A 20,318-nucleotide genomic window follows, 5' to 3' on the forward strand; every position below is an offset into this window, starting at 1 on the left:
GAGGGCAAGGGGATGCGTCAGAGCTAGCATTCTGGAAATGGAGATGAGAAACAGGGAGGAGGAGAGGAAATGCTAAGGCAGGGTAGGGGCAGCCATAGGAAAAGGAATAGAAATACGGGCTGAATACAGAGGTGAGGAAAACAAAACAGGAAGAATTAACAAGAGGAAGGCAAGAAAGAAAAGAAAGAAAGAAGAGAGAAGGGGAAGGGGGAGAGGTAGGAAGAAAGGATGAAGACAGAGGAGGTGGGATCTGACCTGAGAGTGGGGAGGTAAGCCAGAGCCAAGGACAGGAGACGGGGAGACGGGGAGAGAAAGGGCAGGAGGACGTGATGTGGTGACATTCAAGCCATCCTCTAGTTAAACTGGGGCAACTGCTTTGTATGCATCCGTGCCCTTGATTCAGAAAGCAGGAGCAGCCTTGTGAGGGTAATGACTCCGGAGAGACTGGAGGCCAGCACTGCTTGTGTTTACCGACGCCCAGCAGATTAGATGCCCTAATGTTAGACTAGCTGTCTATATGCAAAGTCACATCATTAGCATGTGTGCCCGGGGCCAAGGCCCTGCCCGCAGTCCTGAGAGCCTGTGCAAGGGGGTGGTGGCCCTGATTCCACCTTGGTGGCCTGGGGCCGGGCACACCTGGGCCTGGGCCGAACAGCAGGGGGAGTGGTTGCCCCAGAGAGGAAGGGATGAGAAGAGGGGACATTTGGGCAAAGCTAGAGGTCAACCCTTTGTACTCCCCAGGATCTGGCAAAGGATTGAAGGGGTGCCTCTTGTAAGATCCGGCTTCTGGCTTTCTCAATTATTCAGTTTTCTCTGTCTCCATGCCCTCCCCCGCTCCTTTCTGTGGAGAAGTCCTACTGGAGTTTCAAAATTTATTTCCTCGTGCGCTCCCCACTTTCTCAGAGCCCCTCTGGGGTAGGGACCCCCTCTTTCCTCCTCTACCAGGTCACACACAGATTTCACTTTTATCGTGGCATTTAATAGAAACCCCCTACCCAGTGACATTTCCTGATTCAGTGTCTGTCCACCCCCGGGTCTCCCCCATTCATCCCCCTCATTGCTTACTCCCGCAGCACCCACCTGCACCATGACCAGCCGCCCCAGGAAGCCATCCAATCGCACAAAGACCAAAGCCGACTGGAAATCCCACTCCTGGACTTTCTGGTTCTCTTTAAAGTAAGTATGCAGATTCTCCCTCCTGTCCTGGAACACCCGCTTGAAGAAGTTTAACGTGTCCATCGCCACTTGCAGTTTTCTCTGGCTCTCCTCCACCTCGCCTCTCAGGAGGCCCTCTGGGCTGAGATAATTAGACGCCTACAGAGCAAACAGATTATGGGCGTTTAGCAGGCATGGGTGCAGGACACCCTACGATTTCTGTCCATCCCACCCCTCCCCCCCAACTCCAAACTGAAAAATTGTCCAAGCAGCACTTTTCAGAAGCATACTGTAGGAAACCCCTGAATTCGCCCTCAGTTCCACAGGTGGGCTGGGACCTGGGCTTGAGCTGAACTGTCCAGGACTAGCCCGGAGGTGACCTTGGTTGGGCCGGCTGGGGCTGGGTATGCATTCTTTCTACAGTAAAGCAATTCAAAAGCAAGAATTCTTTGAACCTGTCCCCAAGAGCCTTGAACCTAGGAGGTTATGAAGCTGAAGCTTCACGGCAGCTGCCGTCACCACCACAGGTCGGGCAGAAATAACACATCCCTGTGACATTACCTGAGGTCTTCCTGTCAGCCAGGGTGGAGCCAGCCTTACTTTGGGCTTTTGAGGTACACAAACCCATAAGTTATCTTTTTACTGTTGCTACTTTGGGTTGGATTTTCTTATCCTTTCATCCATAAGAGTCTTGGCTGACAAACACGCAATGATGGAAGGGTGCTGGTCTAGGAGTCACACAGCTGGTTTGGGTGATCCTTGGTGACTCAGTTAACCTCCTCGAGCCTTAGCTCACATCTTTAAATATTAATAATGAATTAATAAGGCTCTCCCTGCCCATCTCACAGGGTTCATCTGAAAGTGGCCAAGATCTTGAATGTCACAGGCTACAATGTGCTCCAATAGAGGTTAGTTGTTACCAATCACTCTTTATATATGTTCATTGTTTTCTGAGGGTCACAGCTCCTTAGAGGTAATTGAAGCTAATTTAGGAGGCAGATTCCCCCAAGCCTCACTAAGGTCCCTAGTTCTGTTTACAGATAGACCCCTTGAGGTTTATGCTGTGCTGGCTGGAGTTGCAACAGAGTCCCTAAGAAGGAGGAGGGTGAAGTGTGTGGTCCACGAAGCTGTCTCTGTGTAGCACACAGTCACAGACTAGCACGTGGAGGGCATGAGCACATTGGTTGCAGCCTGCCAGCTTTTGAGATAGGTCCTCTTCTTTTTTGCCATTACACAGAGCAGGTCAGTAACCTGCCCAGGCACACACAGCTAACAGGTGGTGATGCAGAATTTGGCACCAAGGACGCCTGGCCCTAGAGGCAGCATTCTTACCTATTGGGCTTTGCCACCGACCGCGGGCACAGATCACAGAGGTTGAAACCCACCACACCCATCCTTTGCCTGACCCTGGGTCATGGGCAAAGGAGAAAGGAAGACTGGTCCTCCCACATATTCCTGAACCATTGAAAATGTCTTTGTGGCTTATTGGCAATGACGGTAAAATAACTGAAGTGTGATAATCCTTTGGACCATCATTATTTCCCTGCCCTGAAAAAAATACGAACCCTTTACTCCTCCCTGCGACCTGGTGCCAGCCAGCAACACCTCCTACCCCCTGGGGAAGGCTGCCAGGAGTCCCGGATGCCTGACCTGCTGGATGAGGAGGTTGCAGATCTCTTGGAGCAGCACGGTGAGCCGCCCTGGAGAGCGGTAGGACGCGCATGTAGCCCAGATGAGACAGACCACGTGGAGCAGAGGCTGCAGCTGTGGCTTCACCTCGGGAAACTCCAGGCTCTCGAGGATCTCCAGGTGGTGGGAGAGTGGCATCAGGTGTATTCGGATGTCCTGGGCCTCTGCCAGGGCTGGGAGGAATGGCAGGGGGTCACCCTCCCTGCTTGGGGCTCATACCCACCCAGTGGAGCCCTGGTGCCTGGGAGCAAAGGATCTGTGGAGCAGTGGCTATGATTTCTGGGCGGCTGAAATAATGGTCCTAGAAGCATCTCTTACAAAAGTCCTGCATCTGGACTTCTGCTTGGCTCTGCTAGCCCCAGTTGGGTGCCCGATGTGCAGAAGATCCTCTGCTGCTGCTAGGTCCAAGACCACGAAGTAGGTGACGAAGGACAAGCGTTAGAGTCAGGAAGACCTGCCTTCAAATGCTGCCCCTACCATTTCCCTGTGGCAGGACCTCAGGGCATGTTCAACCTCTCTAACCTCAGAAATAGGCTGAACAGGGGCACCTGGGTGGCTCAATGGTTGAGTATCTGCCTTTGGCTCAGGTTATAATCCCAGGGTCCTGGGATCGAGTTCTGCATCGAGCTCCCTGCAGGGAGCCTGCTTCTCCCTCTGCCTGTGTCTCTGCATTTCTCTCTGTGTGTCTCTCATGAATAAATACATAAAATCTTTAAAAAGAAATAAAAAAATAAAGACACAGTGGTTGAGGGCTGGCTCACCCAGTCCAGGGTGCTATCTCAAACTGGCTCCTAAGGCAGGTGAAAAAAGACATGAACAAAGTTAGGGTCCCACTTCTTAAAAACTATAAATATGAACAGCCAGTTGCATGGGGATGCCAAGTGCTTTGCTGGTCATTCGTTGACAACAGGCTCTTTGGGGACAAAAGCCTTTATGACATATAGCATTTGCCAGTTTCTGGGATATAGATATTGCCCACCAGGTCTGATTTCTAGCTACCAACTGGACTTCTCTGAGCGTTGGGAGTGGGAAGTTGGTAAAAGTTGCATACAGCAGGCTCTCACAAAAAACTGCAGGCCAGTCCCAGCTGGCTCCTGCCCACCACTGGACACTGACCTACACATGTTGATTGGCAGCCAGGCTGTACTATGCCAGCCCTGCCCCCTGGGGGCCAGCAGGTCCGTCTCGTGCAGGGACCTATTGCTTTCCTGTGGCCCAAGGGTCTTTACTGCCTGATTCACTTCTAACCATCTTGTTCCCACACTGTTTCCTCCACCTTTTTGACCTCCTTCTTTCCTTCCCACTGTTCTCCAATTCATGCCCACCAATCTAGGACTATTTCTTTTCCTCTCCCTCTCTCCAGTCCACCAGTGAGCCAAACAACTACCCTGATCATGACCAATACGAGTAACACACATAGTGGGTCTTTCTAGGATCGAGAGAGACAGATGCTCTGAAATTAAATTAGAAATGAGAAGACCAATTACCAGCCTCTAAAATCTTTTTAAAAGCAATTTTAAGTTGTTATTTTTAAGTCTGCACCTACCCTGAGGTCAAGAGTTGCAAGGGCCACCAACTGAGCCAGCCAGGTTCCCCTCTAAGATCTTTTTATTCTCAAGAAACCTCATCAAAATTTATTTTTTTTAAAAAAAGATTTTATGTATTTATTCATGAGAGACACACAAAGGGAGGCAGAGACACAGGCAGAGGGAGAAGCAGGCTCCCTGCAGGGAGCCCAATGCGGGACTCGATCCCAGGACCCTGGGATCACGCCCTGATCCAAAGGCAGATGCTCAACCACTGAGCCACCCAGGTGCCCCACCCCAGCAAAATTTCGAACCAAGCCTTTGCCTAACTCCTATAATCAAAATTCATTTGGGGCACCTGGGTGGCTCAGTCATTTAAGCATCTGACTCTTGACTCTTGGTTTCAGCTCAAGGTCATGATCTGAAGGTCATGAGATTAAGCCCCCCACATCTGGCTCTGTGCTCAGCAAGGAGTCTGTTTGATATTCTCTCTCTCTCCCTCTGCGCCTCTGCCCTGCTAGCTCTTGCTCTTTCTCTCTCTCAAAAAAAATTCCTTTCCTTGCCTCATCAGAATTCAGTTATACATTTCAAGGATTTCTAATTTTACTGTAGCGTTCATCTGTTATTATTATTATGGTATTGTTTCTCATTTCTATCATAACCAGTGTTAAGACTCTACTGCAAAGAGCTTTCTGAAGTCCTCCTGGGAAACCAAATCTTTCATGACTGTCAATCAATGAAAATGATTACAGTCTATTAATCTATTAATGTGAAAAATATATTCGGGGTTCTAAATAACCAACTCGCAAATATACTTTCCCTGCATGAAGCTTTATTTCAGAGCTTCACATTCCAGCCATCTGCATGACTCTTTTATGACAGGTGTCATGCCTGCACATCCCATAATATTACTTACTTTGTGCTTCTAAGTTGACTCACATTTTAACCTGAATAAAATCATACAATGTGAAGACTTCAAATCACTACTCTGAATGGAAAACAGGTAATATCACTTGCCAAAAACAGTCACCCTTTAACACAGTTTCAAAATATACCTGTCCATACGTCTCTCGCAGCCATCTGTCACACCAGTAGTGGTTCACACACACTTTTGGGGACACCTGTCCCATTTGAGCTGACTTATAAATTAGGAAAAACTGTTGGTTTTCCTTTGGGGCACAAAATCTCCCAGTGAAGCAATAAACAGGGATCCTAAGAGGGATTTGGTGGAGCCATGCCTATGATAACGTCTTAGGCCCAAAAGGACCTCGAAGACTAGCCTGTTATGCAGATCACCTCTGTTGTTCAGGACACATCAGGAACCCCACCTGGAACCTTTATTTCTACAGCTGAGGGGTTTCCAAGCCCCACGCCATGACAAAGAGATGGTGGGGCAGGGGACCCACCAACGGGCTCTGGACGCAGGACACACCCCTCTTTCACAGAGCAAATGTACCTTGATTAGTTTTCTATTTTGAACTTACATGGAAGATTGTACTGTGAGAAAGAGTTGTGATGGGGAAAAAATGTTCGAAAAATCACTGTTTGGATTAAGCTTAAATTCCATGACATCGCGAACATCTTCAAAAGCACATTCTGACCTCCAATGCCAAGGGCTGGAGAAAGTTTGATAGGAGAAGGGAAAGAAGCAAAGTGCACGGACAAGGGGAGAGGGGCGAGGGAGCCCTGGAAAAAATTTACCTACTTCTAATTATAGACTTTGTTGGCTTTGCAATTTTGACAAGGGCTGATCTTGTCTGGGGCTCTGACAGCCAGGAAAATTGCAGTCCCATCCAAAAGCAGGAAGAGAAAAAGCAGAATGGAGCTAGAAATGGAACAGAGACTTCTCGAGGAGCTAGGACTAGAGGGGCCCAAATTCTGGAAGTGAGACTCCAGCGTGCATGGGGACAGCACACTACAGTCAATAAGGTGCTTCCACTATCTCATCCCACAGCCTCCCAGGGACACCTGCGTGGGAAGTGTGAGCACCACAGCCATGGTTACACGCTAATGCCCAGAGAGGTTAGGTGACTTTGCCAAGGTCACAAAGCACTGGCAATGCAAACTGAGTCCAAGGTAGCTGCTTTCCTGTTTCTGGACTTGGCGTTCCTGCCACCAAGCTATATGGTGTCAGGTTGGCCGGTTTGAAGAACCGTGAGCTGTGGAAATCAGAGAGAGCAGATAATGCAGCACTCCATGAGAAATTTGACTCCGATGTATTTATGAACATACTTGCTGGTTCTCACCTGCTTGGACGTCTCTGAACATGGCTTGGAAAGCTGCAAAGTAGCTGCTCTGAAGCTTGTCCAGGAGCCTGGCCATGCCCCTCACTTCTATCATTCTCAGTTGATTATAAATGTATTCCAGATCCTCAGACCTACAACACCATGGAGAAGGGTGAGTCCAGATGGACCTCTGGGAACCCGGGGCATGCCATGATGACAGAGACACTCAGATAGACAGAGAGAGCCCTGCTTCCAGCTGCTTCCACAGAAGCTGGCTCCAGAGCCATGGAAGAGGGCATCTGTTCCCAGAACAGTGAGGGCAAAACCTGAATTGGGAAGGTTTGAGCAGGTTCAAAGGGGCAGCTCCAGGAGGTAGCAGTGGGGAACCCTGCTCTGACCATCTGGTGGTTCAGGAGGGTGGCAGCTGGAAGTCATTAGCTCTTGCAGTAAGGTGCAGGGTGGGGTGAGAGAGGTGTCAGAACACAGCTGCCGGAGATGGACCCGTAGCAGGTCAGAAGAATGGTCAGAGATGGGACCAGAGGATGGGGCATCTGGGCATGGTCCTATGACACGGACTCTCTCCATTCAACGTGCAGCACGATGATAAATAGAAGAGTGGAAGCAAGGGAGGGGAAGACCAGAATCAATGGTCGGGCCTTTCTGGAATCCTGTGGGTCTGGGACACTGGAGGGGATGGGCTTTCCAGCCCTGCTAGTGATCGCCAGGGATTCAGGAAAGGCCATTCTGCTGGCAGCCCACTGCCAAGGCCCCTCTCTTCCTCTGGATCCTGACAAAAAGCGTGTGCACACAGCTTTGACTGGTCCAAGGAGGAGGGAGCAGATGAGCAGAAGCAAACCATGAAAGGGAGTTCATTAATTTTACATTGGGTTGGGCAGCCCAGGTGGCTCAGCGGTTTAGCACCACCTTCAGCCCAGGGTGTGAGCCTGGAGACCAGGATCCAGTCCCATGTCAGGCTCCCTGCATGGAGCCTGCTTCTCCCTCTGCCTGTGTCTGTTCCTCTCTCTCTCTCTGTCTCTGTCTCTCTCTGTCTCTCTGTGTCTCATGAATAAATAAAATCTTTACAAAAAATTTTTTTTAAAAAGTTTACATCGGGTTGAAGGAGCCTTTGAGGAAATAGCTCAAGAAAGGAGGGAAGTCTATTGAAACCCAGGGGAAGTGTGCATCCTCCAGGGCACAGGAAACCCATATTGACCTAAACAGTCAATGCTGCCTACCCACTCCAGGGGGGACAAGGAGCACCTGGGGGTGGGACCAGATCAGGGGCTGCCCCTTACCCCCCACCTCAGGCCACTGGTCCTCTGTAAGACAGCTACGCCCCAGGGTCTGAGCATGTGCCTACCTGCTCTTCCAGAACTCCAACTCCACCTTAGGGGTGGGGCTCTCCCCTTGCAGGAGTGCCTGGCCCGACTCTCTCTTGAGCACCACTTGGACTTGGCGGCTCCACTGAATCACGGCCGACTCGAGGGCGTAGATGATGGACTTATCTGTGCAATCCAAGCTGTGAAAGACACAATGAATCTCCTAGGATACTGGAAATAACTCCAGGTGTCCCCCAAACAAAAGTCCAAGGCTTTAAAAAATCGGTGGGAAATCTGACCTAGTCTGGGTATTCTCAACTTTTATTGGTTGACAGCCTCTGATGTGGGGGTCAATAAAAAAAAAAATTTGGATCCTCTCTCGTCAGACATGTATACATGATTATTTCAAGGTTTGAGGATTCACCAATATCTTGGAGTCTAATCCAACTGGGCCTTTCTGTCAGTGCAGGAATACACTGGACTGCAGCACTTGGGTGGCTCTGTGGTTGAGCATGTCTTCAGCTCAGGGTATGATCCTGGGTCCTGGGATCGAGTCCCACATCGGGCTCCTGCATGGAGCCTCCTTCTCCCTCTGCCTATGTCTCTGCCTCTCTCGGTGTGTCTCTTATGAATAAATAAATAAAATCTTTAAAAAAAAATAAAAGGAATAGGGCAGCCTGGGTGGCTCAGCGGTTTGGCGCCACCTTCAGCCCAGGGTGTGATCCTGGGGACCCAGGATTGGGTCCCACATCTGGCTCCCTCCATGGAGCCTGCTTCTCTCTCTGCCTGTATCGCTCATGAATGAATAAATAAATAAAATCTTTTTTAAAATGTTTTTTTAAAAAAAGGAATACACTGGACAGAAAATATTCGGGTGACCATCCACCCCTTGCTTGAGTGTCACCAATGTCACCCAGCTTCCTACTTGATAAAGCAGCGCGATCCTTAGTAGATCAACTCGTCCTAGGAGAAAGCTGGTCTCCACACTGAGCCACATTGACCTGAGCCGCATTGACCTCTCTGCCAATTCTCTCACTGGGTCTTAGTTCTGCCTTTTTCTTTGCATCCCTTAGTTTTTGCAGCACGAGGAGGTAGGCTCCATCCTCCACGAGGCACAGAATCAGCTGTCTGCAGCCCATGGGTGATTTCATTATATCCTCACTTTTCCAGAAGGCTGGGGGAGTCAGCATTCCCCCTCATAGAGCTTTTCAAAAATCACTAAGTGAAGAAACCTCGAGGTGTTTCAGAAGGGATTAAACATCCAGAACGCATTTTGGTGGTCTTTCCACAAAGCCTTCATGGACAGCTGTTCATGCCAAGAACCCAAGACACAAGTGACCCAGAAAGAGAATCTATCACCCGCATTTTCATGCCAGATACCCACCTTCGCTTAATTTAATTAAATTCATATTTGCTGAGCGATGATACAGCAGAAGCGATTATGGAAGGTATTGAGAGGAGAAGATACCGCCCTGAAATAACGATCCAGCCTTCTGGGAAATTATCAAATTTGAACAAAGCGAGACCAACCCAGTAATGATTATATACACACACACGCTGAATGTTATTATGTTAAAATATAAAAGGAACAGGAAAAGGGTAATTTGAATTTATTTATTTCAAAAATTGAATATTTTTATTAAACCGTGTTACGTTTTCTAGTTAACTGGGAAATTGCTTCAAATTATATATGTAGCAAATTACTTCCAATAGCGAAAACTCATTATAAAGTACACTAGCATCCCATGCGTTACTTTTTCCTCAAGATCCAATCACAGCCCCTGAAAATATAAGTGATGACAGTAATACACTTGCAAAATACTGGCAAAAGGGCCGACTGTGCTCATGCAGGAAGGTGACCTATTGCCACAGATGCACAGACGTGCTGGATAGAAGATTAATTTGTAATTATATATATATATATATATATATATATATATATATGTATATATATATATATAATTTAGATAATACAGGCTGGTTTCAAAGAAAAGGAAAAACAAATCTCTATGGGACAGAAATAAAGCTATCTCCTCCCCTAAAAGGAGAAGAGGCAAAGAGGCTGGGGTTTTAATGCCTACCCAGGCGCAGGAGACATTGACTTCAAGTCTCGACAAAGCCAGATTTGTTTCTATTTGGGAAAAAAAATCCCCAAGACCTGATGGAAATCTCCAGCTGCTGGGGGAGCAGGGTGTGGAATCTCAGAGTTAGTTCTGTGACATTATGTGCTGCGTAAATGCTGGGAAGAGGCACGACCGTCTCCCAGGCTGGACCTGGGTCTTTGCCAAGGATGAGACACTGTCCTGATAAGCAAAATAGAGAAATCAGTGTGGCTGCTCTCGGGCCTGAAATAATTCTGTGCAGAAAAAAAGGCCACGTTGCCATGATAGCCTTCAGACACTCTGGGCAGGGGGACCGGGGCAAGTGTGGTAATCTGCAAGAAACACAGTCTGGGGATGTTGGCAGACAGAGCAGACAGTGGGCTTGTATGTGAAACAATTCGAGGTGTGGAGACTGGAATAGAAAGGTCATAAAGGAAACATGGAGATAAACCAGCATCTCCCCTGTCTCAGAGGCCCAGATGGCCGGGCTGGCGCTACTTACATGGTCCCGCTGGGAGAAGCCTCAAACTCCAGTTTTGCTGCGCCCAGTGGGAGAGGAAGCAAAGTTTTCCCCTTCACTTGCTCGAGGATAACCAGGAGGTCACACTGGAGGCTGTGGGCGTGCCGCTGGACATCCTGACAGAGCACGTGGGGCCAGTCCAGGTGATTCTTCTCATTGGCCAAAATGGGGATAACCACCTGAGACAGAGGTGCATGGGCAACAAGGGTGGGCATCCTTCTTCTGACACCTTAATGAAAGACTATTGAGATAGGCCCAGATGGGGATGCCTGGGTGGCTCAGTGGTTGAGCATCTGCCTTTGGCTTGGGGCATGATCCCTGGGGTCCTGAGATTGAGTCCCACATCGGGCTCCTTGCATGGAGCCTGTTTCTCCCTCTGCCTGTGTCTCTGCCTCTCTCTGTGTGTCTCTCATGAATGAATTAAAAAGAAAAAATCTTAAAAAGAAGAAAAGAAAGAAAGGCCCAGAAACTGTTTTGCAGGCCCCCATGCTGTGGGGCCTACTATTTTAAAAAATATATTTTATTTTATTATTTATTCATGAGAGACACACAGAGAGAGGGAGGCAGAGACACAGGCAGAGGGAGAAGCAGGCTCCACTAAGGGATCCTGACATGGGACTTGATCCCAGAACTCCAGGATCACTCCCTGGTTCGAAGGCAGGCGCCAAACCACTGAGCCACCCAGGGATCCCCTGTGGGGTCTACTATTAAGAACCAACAGGATGTAGTGCCTTGATATCTGGTAAAATGACAGGGTCCCTGCCAGCCAGCGGATTGCCTCACACAAGCTGATCCCATCTTCCCACAGGAGCCAGTGCACTCCCACCCTCTGGATCCCACCAAGCTCATCTCCCAAAGCTTCTGATGGTTAACTGCATTCCCAAGCACACCCCCTGAGTGACACAGCACCCTCCTCTGTGCTGTGGCTATGTGTGACTTATAAACTGCTGTCAGCCTCCTGTGTCCAGCGTGGTGTGCTCAGCTACTTCCAGAACTCTTGGGAGGGAGCCCTTCCCTCATTTTCAGGGTGAATGAAAGGGATTGAAACCATCGCAGGGGCTCGAGGCAAAGTATAGGACAAATGTAAGTAAGGATGCCCATCTGTCACCAGGTGGTATGACGGGGCATCCTACCTATAGGGCAAACACTAGTTGATTTTGGTCATCTGGTATGGTTCTTCTGGGTTTTGTTTTTGTTTTTGTTTTTTTGGTGGGTTGGGGAAGTACTCATTTCTAGATCCAGATGGGGGACATGAACAAATCTGAGCCAGTGAAAGCCAGGCCAAAGTCTGTCATCTGAACTTTTTAGTGAAGAGGACTTTCTCTCTTCTCCTAGTCTGGAACAATTGTGGTCATCTTGCTACCATAGGGACCTTGGAATAGGGTCAATACAGGGAAGGGGCAGTTCTTAGATGGAGAAAGACCAAGTCCTATGACATCATTCGAGCTCTTGAATCAAGCTGCTCTTGAATCTCCTGAGCTACTTTAAATGGAGGTTTTGATCACTTGCCATTTAAAAAGTCGTAGTTAATATAACTTACTAGGAAATGCTGCCTGTCAAATCTCACAGTTAATGGAAAGAATAGCAGGAAAAAAACACCAGGAAATGTAAAAATTGAGTAAATAATGAAAATAAAGACTCATTTGACTGGTTGGGTCCTATATATGACCAAGAAGTCCATGTGGCTACAAAACAGAGCACCTGGACCCAGCAGGGGAAATCTAAGAGGTTGACTCTTGCTTGGTGATTCTGGAAACAATCGCTGAACTGAGAATTTACAAGGACAGGTGGGCAGAGAGTACCAACAAATGAAATGTTACAAATTGAGCTCTACTCATTCGTGATAAGAAAAGATGCTCTCGGACCCAAGGCAGAAGACCTAACAGGAGAGAAAGAATGAAGAATATTCCTAGGATCTCAAAGGCAGGAGCCATTTCTTATCTGGTCTTTAAAAAAAATTATTTATTTGAGAGAGAGAAAGAAAGGACATGAGTGGAAGGAGCAAAAGGAGAGGGAGAGAGACTCTCAAGCAGACTCTATGCTGAGTGCAGAGCCTGACCCTGGGCTTGACCTCATGACCCTGAGATCATGACCTAAACTGAAACCAAGAGTCAGACACTTAACCAACTGTACCACCCAGGCGCCCCTTATCTGGTCTTTTTATAGCCACCATCCTCTGGAGGTTCTGGCATATAGGAAGAAAAAGTGGGAAGTGGGCTCAGAATGGATTTTTGAGGGCTTTGAGTGGTAGAAAAATAATGAATATGAACTATTTCTGAGACAAAAAGGTACTCATTCATTTATTCAATGAGTATTTGTTGAGCATCTACCGTGTGTTGGTAGTGCTCTAGGTGCTGTGAAGGTATATCAGTGAAGAAAACAGATAAGGATTCCTGATCTCACAAAGTTTATATTTTAGGGGAGAGTCAATAAACAAAACATTCTGCAAAAATAAAGTAAAAAGGGATGCCTGGGTGGCTCAGTGGTTGAACGTCTGCCTTTGGCTCAGGTTGCGATTCCGGAGTCCTGGAATTGAGTCCCGCATCAGGCTCCCCCCACAGGGAGCCTGCTTCTCCCTCTGCCAATGTTTCTGCCTCTCTCCGTGTTTCTCATGAAAACAAATAAGTAAAATGTTTCGAAAATATTTAAAAAAAGAAATAAATAAAGCAGGTGAGGAGGACCAAGAGTGTGGGCTAGACCGATTATAATGATAAATCAAGTGACAAGTAACTAAACAAAGATGGGAGGATAGGGAGAGTGCTATGCAGATCCTTGGGGGAAGTATATTGTAGATAGAAGGAACAGCCAGTGCAAAGGCTGTGAGGTGGGAGCCCTGCCTAGTGTGATCAAGGAGTAGGGAGGTTTGTGAAACTGGAACTGGATGAGCAAAAAGAGTAGAGGTCAGTAAAAGGGGACAAGACCACATGCAGCCCTGTCTATGGGATTTTGATTTTTTACTCGCAGATGAATGGAAATCACTTTGCGGTTCTGAGCAAAGGGAGAGAAATGGTCGGACACATTTTTTAGTAGAAGTGCTCCAGCTTATGTGCTAAGAATAGACTGTAGGGGGCAAAAGTGAAAAGGGGGATGGGTTGGCAAGTCCATGCTATAATACAAGGACAATGGCTTGGCACCTAGGGGAATGGAGGAGATAGTAAGAGAGGGTTTGGTTCTACATACATTTTGAAGGCTCAGCCAATCGGATTCTTTTTTTTTTTTAAGATTTTATTTATTTATTCATGAGACACACAGAGAGAGAGGCAGAGATACAGGCTGAGGGAGAAGCAGGCTCCATGCAGGGAGCCTGATGTGGGACTCGATCCTGGACTCTGGGATCACACCCTGGGCTGAAGGCAGGCGCTTAACCCTGAGCCACCTAGGCATCCCTCCAATCGATTTCTTAATGGATCAGCTGTGGGGTTGTGAGAGCAAAAAGAGGCATCAGGATGACTCCCAGGTTTGGGGCTTGAGGAAGAATGGAGCTGCCATGAACTTATGTGGGGAAGAACAGGGTAGAGTACATTCTTGAAGGGAGACCAGGAATGTGTTTTTGACACATTAGGATTTGATGCATCTGTTGGACTTCTAAATGGAGACATTGAGTAGGTAGTTGGGATTTCAGAGAAGCAAAGGCTGGAGATGACAAATGCCGTAGATGTCAGATACAGATGGTCTGTGAAACTCTGCAGGTGAATGAGCGCTCCCAAGGAACTGAGGTCACATAAAGAAGGCAGGGTGTCCAAGGAGTGAGCCCAAGGGCTCTCCAAGGTGAGGGAGTTGGGAGGAAGAGGGAGTACCATCAATGGAAAGGAGGAAACCCAGAAGACTGGCGTCCTGAAAACCAAGTGAAGAAAGGGACTTCCAGGAGGAGTGGGTCATCAGGAGCCCTGCTGAATGCTGTTCACAGGTCAAACAGGAAGAGGACTAGTAAAGGGTCATGCCATTTAGTCAAGTGGAAGTCACTGGCAATGCTGACAAGGTCTTTACTTTCTCTTCCATGCAATATGGGGATGACTGTCAGCTAAAACAGGAAAGGAAGGGGGCACAGCAGGAACAGACACATGTTCTAGACATTTTGCTGTAGAGGGGATCACAGAAATGGGATGATGGCTGGTGGGAGGATCGGGATTTACCTAGTAGAAAAGGGAAAAAAAAGAATATAGGAGTGAGGAAAGAATTGTTGGTATGACCTCTTTAAGGAGGTCAGAACAGACGGGATTCAGAGCCAAAGTGGCAGTTTTAAGTCTTGAGGTTGCCATCAGATGACAGCAGACAGTCCACCTGTAGCAATGGATGGGATGGCAGAGCAGGATGAGTATGGATATTTGGCAGATGGGATGCAGGGAAGCATTTATGGAAGTTTTCTTCTATTATTTCCATTTTTAAAATCCAAGTAAGAAGCAAAAATGTCAGAGTGAGGCAGATAGAAATTTTGGACATTTGAGGGGGAAGAAAAGAAAGTGTGTAAAAGTGATCTAGAAAAGCAAGAAGATAATTGGAAGTTTGAGGTGTCAGCTGGGAAGCATAAAAGGCCTATTACAGGTTCAGGGCCATGAATTTTAAGTGGAATATGTTGGTTTTTCTCAGCCCCACTGACTTCACGGATGCGGGTATATGGAACAGACAGAGGGTTGGCTTTCATCAGAAGTATGGTTTTGCCAAATGAATATGACAAAACAAGCAGAGGCCAGTGAGTCAGAAGCTTAGGCAAGGGAATGATGATGATGCACCCAAGCTGGGTGGGGGAAAGCGCATGGGTACTGAGTCAGACAGCGGGAAGGTGGCAGGATGGATGGATGGAGACCCCAGCAGGGATTGCAGTAGTGGGTCGTTGTGGGGAGTGAGCTGAAAGATGAGAGTAGTGGTCAGAGAAAGAGGTAGGTGAAATTGGATCACAAGGGAGGGGGTTAGTAATGTAAGGTCTGGGAATGGCCACAGGAAGGGTTGGGGAAGGGAGGGAGGGGGACAAGATCGCCAGGGGAGGAAGGTTCAAGGATCCCAGAGGCCTGCTTATTGGAAGGATCATTCATGCGTCTACTGAAGTCGCCATGTGTTAAGGCAGGAGAGATGTTGGAAAGAGTCACTATGAGCCGGGGGCAGTGTCATCAGTATATGACACAGCAATGAGGGGACAGGGTGGCTTCGTCTGGTGACATATGATCCAAACTGAGGTTTTTCAACATGAATCTAGAAGCAGTAAGGGGGAGCGAGGACACCTGTCCCAGCTCCAGGCTCAGAGATGGAAGGGCTGGGGGGAAATATAGCTCTCCTCCAGGGAGAGCAGGGATGGGCAAGATGATGAGGATGGGTTAGAGAAGTGAGGACGCTTTCAAGTAGGAAGTCAAGTGACAATAATTCCTGTCCCTTAGGGCATGCCTACAACCTAGTACACTATTGCAGGTATCCTAATATATTATTTCTAAATTTCATGACACTCCTGCAAGATAGTTAGACCCTGACCCCAGAGGTCACGTGACACATGCATTTTCCAGAACCAGGATTCAAACCCAGGCCCATCAGATCCCACGTCCCATGCTCCCTCTCTAAATACACAGAATTTCAAAATAGCATCCAAGTCTCAGAGCTCAAAGAAAGTCACCTGGCAGCAGTGAGTGGTGTGGCTGGGAGGACGAAGACAGGCAGCAGGGAACTACTTACTAAGTTCTGTCAATTCCGAGAAACATTTCTTGGATGCATTTTTTTTTTTTAAGACCCTGTACTAGGGTAACAAAATGATGCTGAAATTTATAGCTTTCTTCCTCTTGCTGACATCAACCACCACCACCCCCAACAGCGGAGGGCTTTTCTCAGCCATGTGGGCTCCTCTAGCTTGAGTGTCACTCTGCGGGGTGTGGGAGGAAGAGGGGAGCATGCAGCCAGGGGCCAGGCTGGTCCACAGAGAGGGGAGAGTGGGCAGGAAGGGGAGGGTAGGAGGGGCTTAGGGGATGGGAGGTGAACAGGGAGCTGAAACAGTACAGAATCAGCTTCTGGATGTGTAAGGAAGTAGATGGGAGATGCTGCTACAGGCTTTGAGAAATGCTAAGGCCTGAAGCTATTCCAAAAATAATTTTTGGGGTCCCTGGATGGTTCAGTCAGTTGAGCATCTGACTCTTGGTTTAGGCTCAGATCATAATCCCAGGGTCCTGGGATTGAGTCCTGCATTGGGCTCCATGCTCAGAGGGAGTCTGTTTGAAATTCTCTCTAAAATAAATAAATACATCTTAAAAAAAATATAAGTGTACCTTGTACCTCAGCTTCCTAGTTTCTCAGGCCTGTGGATTACTCTGTTAATGAATGCTCCTTCCTTCTTTCCATCCTCCCTCTCTTCTCTTTTTAGCAGAAATGGTAGCATACTATAGTTCTACACCTTAAAAAAATTTATCTTAAATGGCAGCACTATTTACAACAGCCAAGAGGTGAAAGCAACCTACACATCCATCCATGGATGAATGGATAAAGAAAGGGCGGTGTATTCGTACAGTGGAATAGTACTCAGCCTTAAGAAGGAAAATAATTCTACATCATAATTCATCCATGCTACAATCGTGGATGAACCTCGGGGACATCATGCTAAATGAAATAAGGCAGTTACAAAAAGACACATATTGCATGATTCCATTTATATGAGGTATGCAGAGCTATCAAGTTCATAGGAACAGAAAGTGGAATCGTGGGTGCTGGGGCCTCAGGAGAGGCAGAGTGAGGGAATTGTTTGGTGGGTTTAGACTAAGTCATGCCGGATGGTGGGAGTTCCTGGGGACTTGCTGGCCAACAGTGTGTGTGGTTGGAGATAATGTACTGTACACTTGGAAATTATTGGGAGAGTGAATTTTATCTCCTGTGGGTTTTTATTTGCCACAATAAATACAAATTAACTTAAGAACTCCTTCCATAGCAATCATTCCTTTTAACTATAGATAGACCCTAATTCATTCACCCAGTCCTCGATAGATAAACATTTGATTTGTTTCCAGTCTCTTTTGATACACCCATGAAAATTCTGGAGCACTTGAGAGTTTGAACTATTTCAAAATTACTTTGGCTTGCTGGATACATTTCCTTGGTGGGACACAACTCTGAGATAGGCCCGCTGTCCCCCACACGTACTAAGTGTAGTTCCACATCCAAACCGTTGTGCAATCTGCTCCTAGTGCCTTGAAAGTTACCTTGATGTCTATGTCCCCTGATCCTTCCTCTTGTTCAGGAGACGGTTCAACACTGGCTCTCCAACCACACACATGTCTCTCCTCTGAACACAATGGCACTTCCTTCTATCATCATCATTCATGCGCGGGATTTGATCCAAGCTTGGACCTCTGCAGTGATGGTGTTCAGACGATGCACGGCAGTAAAGCCATTCCGGTTGTTAAAAAGATTGAAATACATCCCTGTCTCCTGAGAAACCTGGCTTCTCGGGGCCCCTCCAAGGGGTGACTGTCATGCATGCCCCTTCCCTGAAATTCTCCCTCTCCAGAGCTTTCTGATAAAGCATATCTGGCCCAGCAGAGAGCCTAAGGACCTAGCTCCAGTACTGCAGCCAAGTTCATGTGAGTTCTAGCTCCACCCCAGTCACAGGAGTTTTAAATATTTATAAAAAGAGGATTAACTGCATGGGTGGGATCTCATCTTCTCTTTGTTTGGTATTCCTGAGAGCCTCTATCACACAAAATATCATATAACTGGTACCCCATTAGTATTTGTTTTACAAGCTGCAGGATCCAGTGCATCAAGCCTCCAGAAACACACACACTCAACTTACAGGGAAGTTTACTCCCAGTCCAGAAAGTTCTAAATGTCCCAAGAATCTTGCCTCTGCAGAGCACCCTCTCTGAAACCTCCTGTACTCTCCAAGCTCTGGCTGCGGTGTCCTAGAAGGATGTATAACCCACGTCTCCGGAGACCTTCCTCCCTGAGCTCCGGGTGGACGGCTCCAAACGCCTGTTGGACATTTCCAACCGGATGCCCCAACTTCTCATCTTGGCACAGGGCTGACAACTGGGTTCATGGATGTGTGGTTTAGGGATGAGATGAAATCAAAACCAAACCCCCTTCGCCTTTGAGTCCCCTCTGTGGGTAGGCACTGTGTGTCGATGGCCTTTCCCCTCCGCTGCCTTACTCACCCCACTGAGATGCCCTGTTGTTCGCCACGACCTGTCTTCCCTAGTCTCGGCCCACAGAGGGGGTTAAGAGATACTGCGCCCTAAAAAGTGGTCAGAGTTAGCAGTCTTTACGTTCTGTCTCCCTTTCTGATATTTCCCACACATTTCTTCTCCCTTCCCTTATATTCCCTTTCACTATTATTTATATTCCCCAAATGAATGAGAACATATAATGTTTGTCCTTCTCCGACGTAAAGACTGCTAACTCTGGGAAACGAACTAGGGGTGGTAGAAGGGGAGAAGGGCGGGGGGTGGGAGTGAATGGGTGACGGGCACTGGGGGTTATTCTGTATGTTAGTGAATTGAACACCAATAAAAAATAAATTAAAAAAAAAAAAAGTGGTCAGGATCCAGCAGGCAACTTCAGTCTGGCCTCCCCCTGACTTTGGCTTGTGCCCAGACCAGGACTGACACGAGCCTGAGCCCCTCCGCAGCTTGCTCCAGCTCCCTCGCACTTCTCAGGGTGCCCGGGCTTCTTCCTCCGCTTCCCCTCCGGCCGTGCCCCGCCCTCCGGCCCCGCAGCCCCATCCCCTCCGGCCCCGCCCCCGGCCCCGCCCCCTCGGCCACACCCCTCCCTGCCCCGCCCCCCCAGCTCCCGCCCGCTCCGGGGCCGCGGGGTCACCCGCCCACCCTCACCTCGGAGAACATCGCGGCCAGGTGCTGCAGGGGGGCGGCGGGCAGGTCCCCGCACAGCACGGCGCCGCGGAGGCTGCGGGGCCCCGGCGGCTCGGGCCCGGTGCGCAGGAAGAAGAGCCCCTTGGCGCGAGGCGGGCCGGCCTCGGGCCCCGTGTCCAGCCCGGGCCGCACCGCCAGGCCCCCGGGCCCGGGCCGCACCACCAGCAGCAGCGGCGGCCGCGGGCCCCCCGCAGCCTCGCGGCCCAGGAAGGCGTGCAGCAGCCGCTCCGCCTCGGACGTGCCCGCGCAGCGCTCCCAGACTCCGGCGGCCGGCCGCAGGCTCCGGGCCACGTAGGCCCCCAGGAGTCGCAGGCGCGGGTCGGCGGCGCCGCGCCCCGGGTCGCCGCTCTCGGCAGCCCGCGCCGCCGGCTCCTCCGCGCCCGGCATCGCGCGCCGACTCCCGCCGACGCCGCCGTTTCCCTGGCGACGCGGACGCGGCCGGGACTCCGCCTCCGCCCCCCTCCTATTGGGCAAGAGACTCCTGGCCCCGCCCCCTCGCAGCCGCACGGTAGGAGAGCGACGCCGAGGCCAGGGGGCGGGGTCGCGTCGCTGTTGCTAGGAAACCGGCCGCGGCTCCTATTTGATGCCGGGTCTCTGGGCTGCAGGTGCTCACCCGGGACCCTCCCGGACAATCGATGGTTTATTGACGGGGTGCGTGGAGGGCAGCGCGGGGTGTGAATGCTACTAAGGGCCTTGCTGCCGAAGGTCAGAGTAAATTCCTCAGAGGACTCCAGACGCTGAAAATATGATGGTTCTCCCACCTACTCCCCAAATTGTGCAATTCACACTTGAAAACAGGATCAAATCGTAAAACAGACGTAAGCGGATTCAAGGAAGTTTTGTTGCTTTTCTGTGTGAACTTCAATACTTTAAAAGGCCGTGGATGGGGCTACCGAGCATTTTGAAATATGCTGGTGTGGCCGAAGAATTGAGTTTTCTTTCTTTTTT

At 49.0% G+C, this 20,318-nt stretch overlaps 1 protein-coding gene across 1 annotated transcript in view; it reads right to left on the reverse strand.

The window, feature by feature from the left end:
- DNAH9 (dynein axonemal heavy chain 9) overlaps positions 1–19,757 on the reverse strand; it is a 331,426-nt gene extending 311,669 nt beyond the window's left edge. Inside the window, exons 1-6 of the mRNA XM_077892621.1 lie at positions 19,332–19,757; positions 10,519–10,715; positions 7,956–8,114; positions 6,617–6,747; positions 2,806–3,017; positions 1,081–1,314 (exon numbers count right to left, since the gene is read on the reverse strand). Of these exons, the coding sequence (XP_077748747.1) occupies positions 1,081–1,314; positions 2,806–3,017; positions 6,617–6,747; positions 7,956–8,114; positions 10,519–10,715; positions 19,332–19,757 (1,359 nt within the window). The remainder of the gene's footprint in view (positions 1–1,080; positions 1,315–2,805; positions 3,018–6,616; positions 6,748–7,955; positions 8,115–10,518; positions 10,716–19,331) is intronic.
- Between the last annotated feature and the right edge of the window lie 561 nt (positions 19,758–20,318).

This window comes from Canis aureus, chromosome 3, assembly GCF_053574225.1.
Source record: "Canis aureus isolate CA01 chromosome 3, VMU_Caureus_v.1.0, whole genome shotgun sequence".
Taxonomy (NCBI): Eukaryota; Metazoa; Chordata; class Mammalia; order Carnivora; family Canidae; genus Canis; species Canis aureus.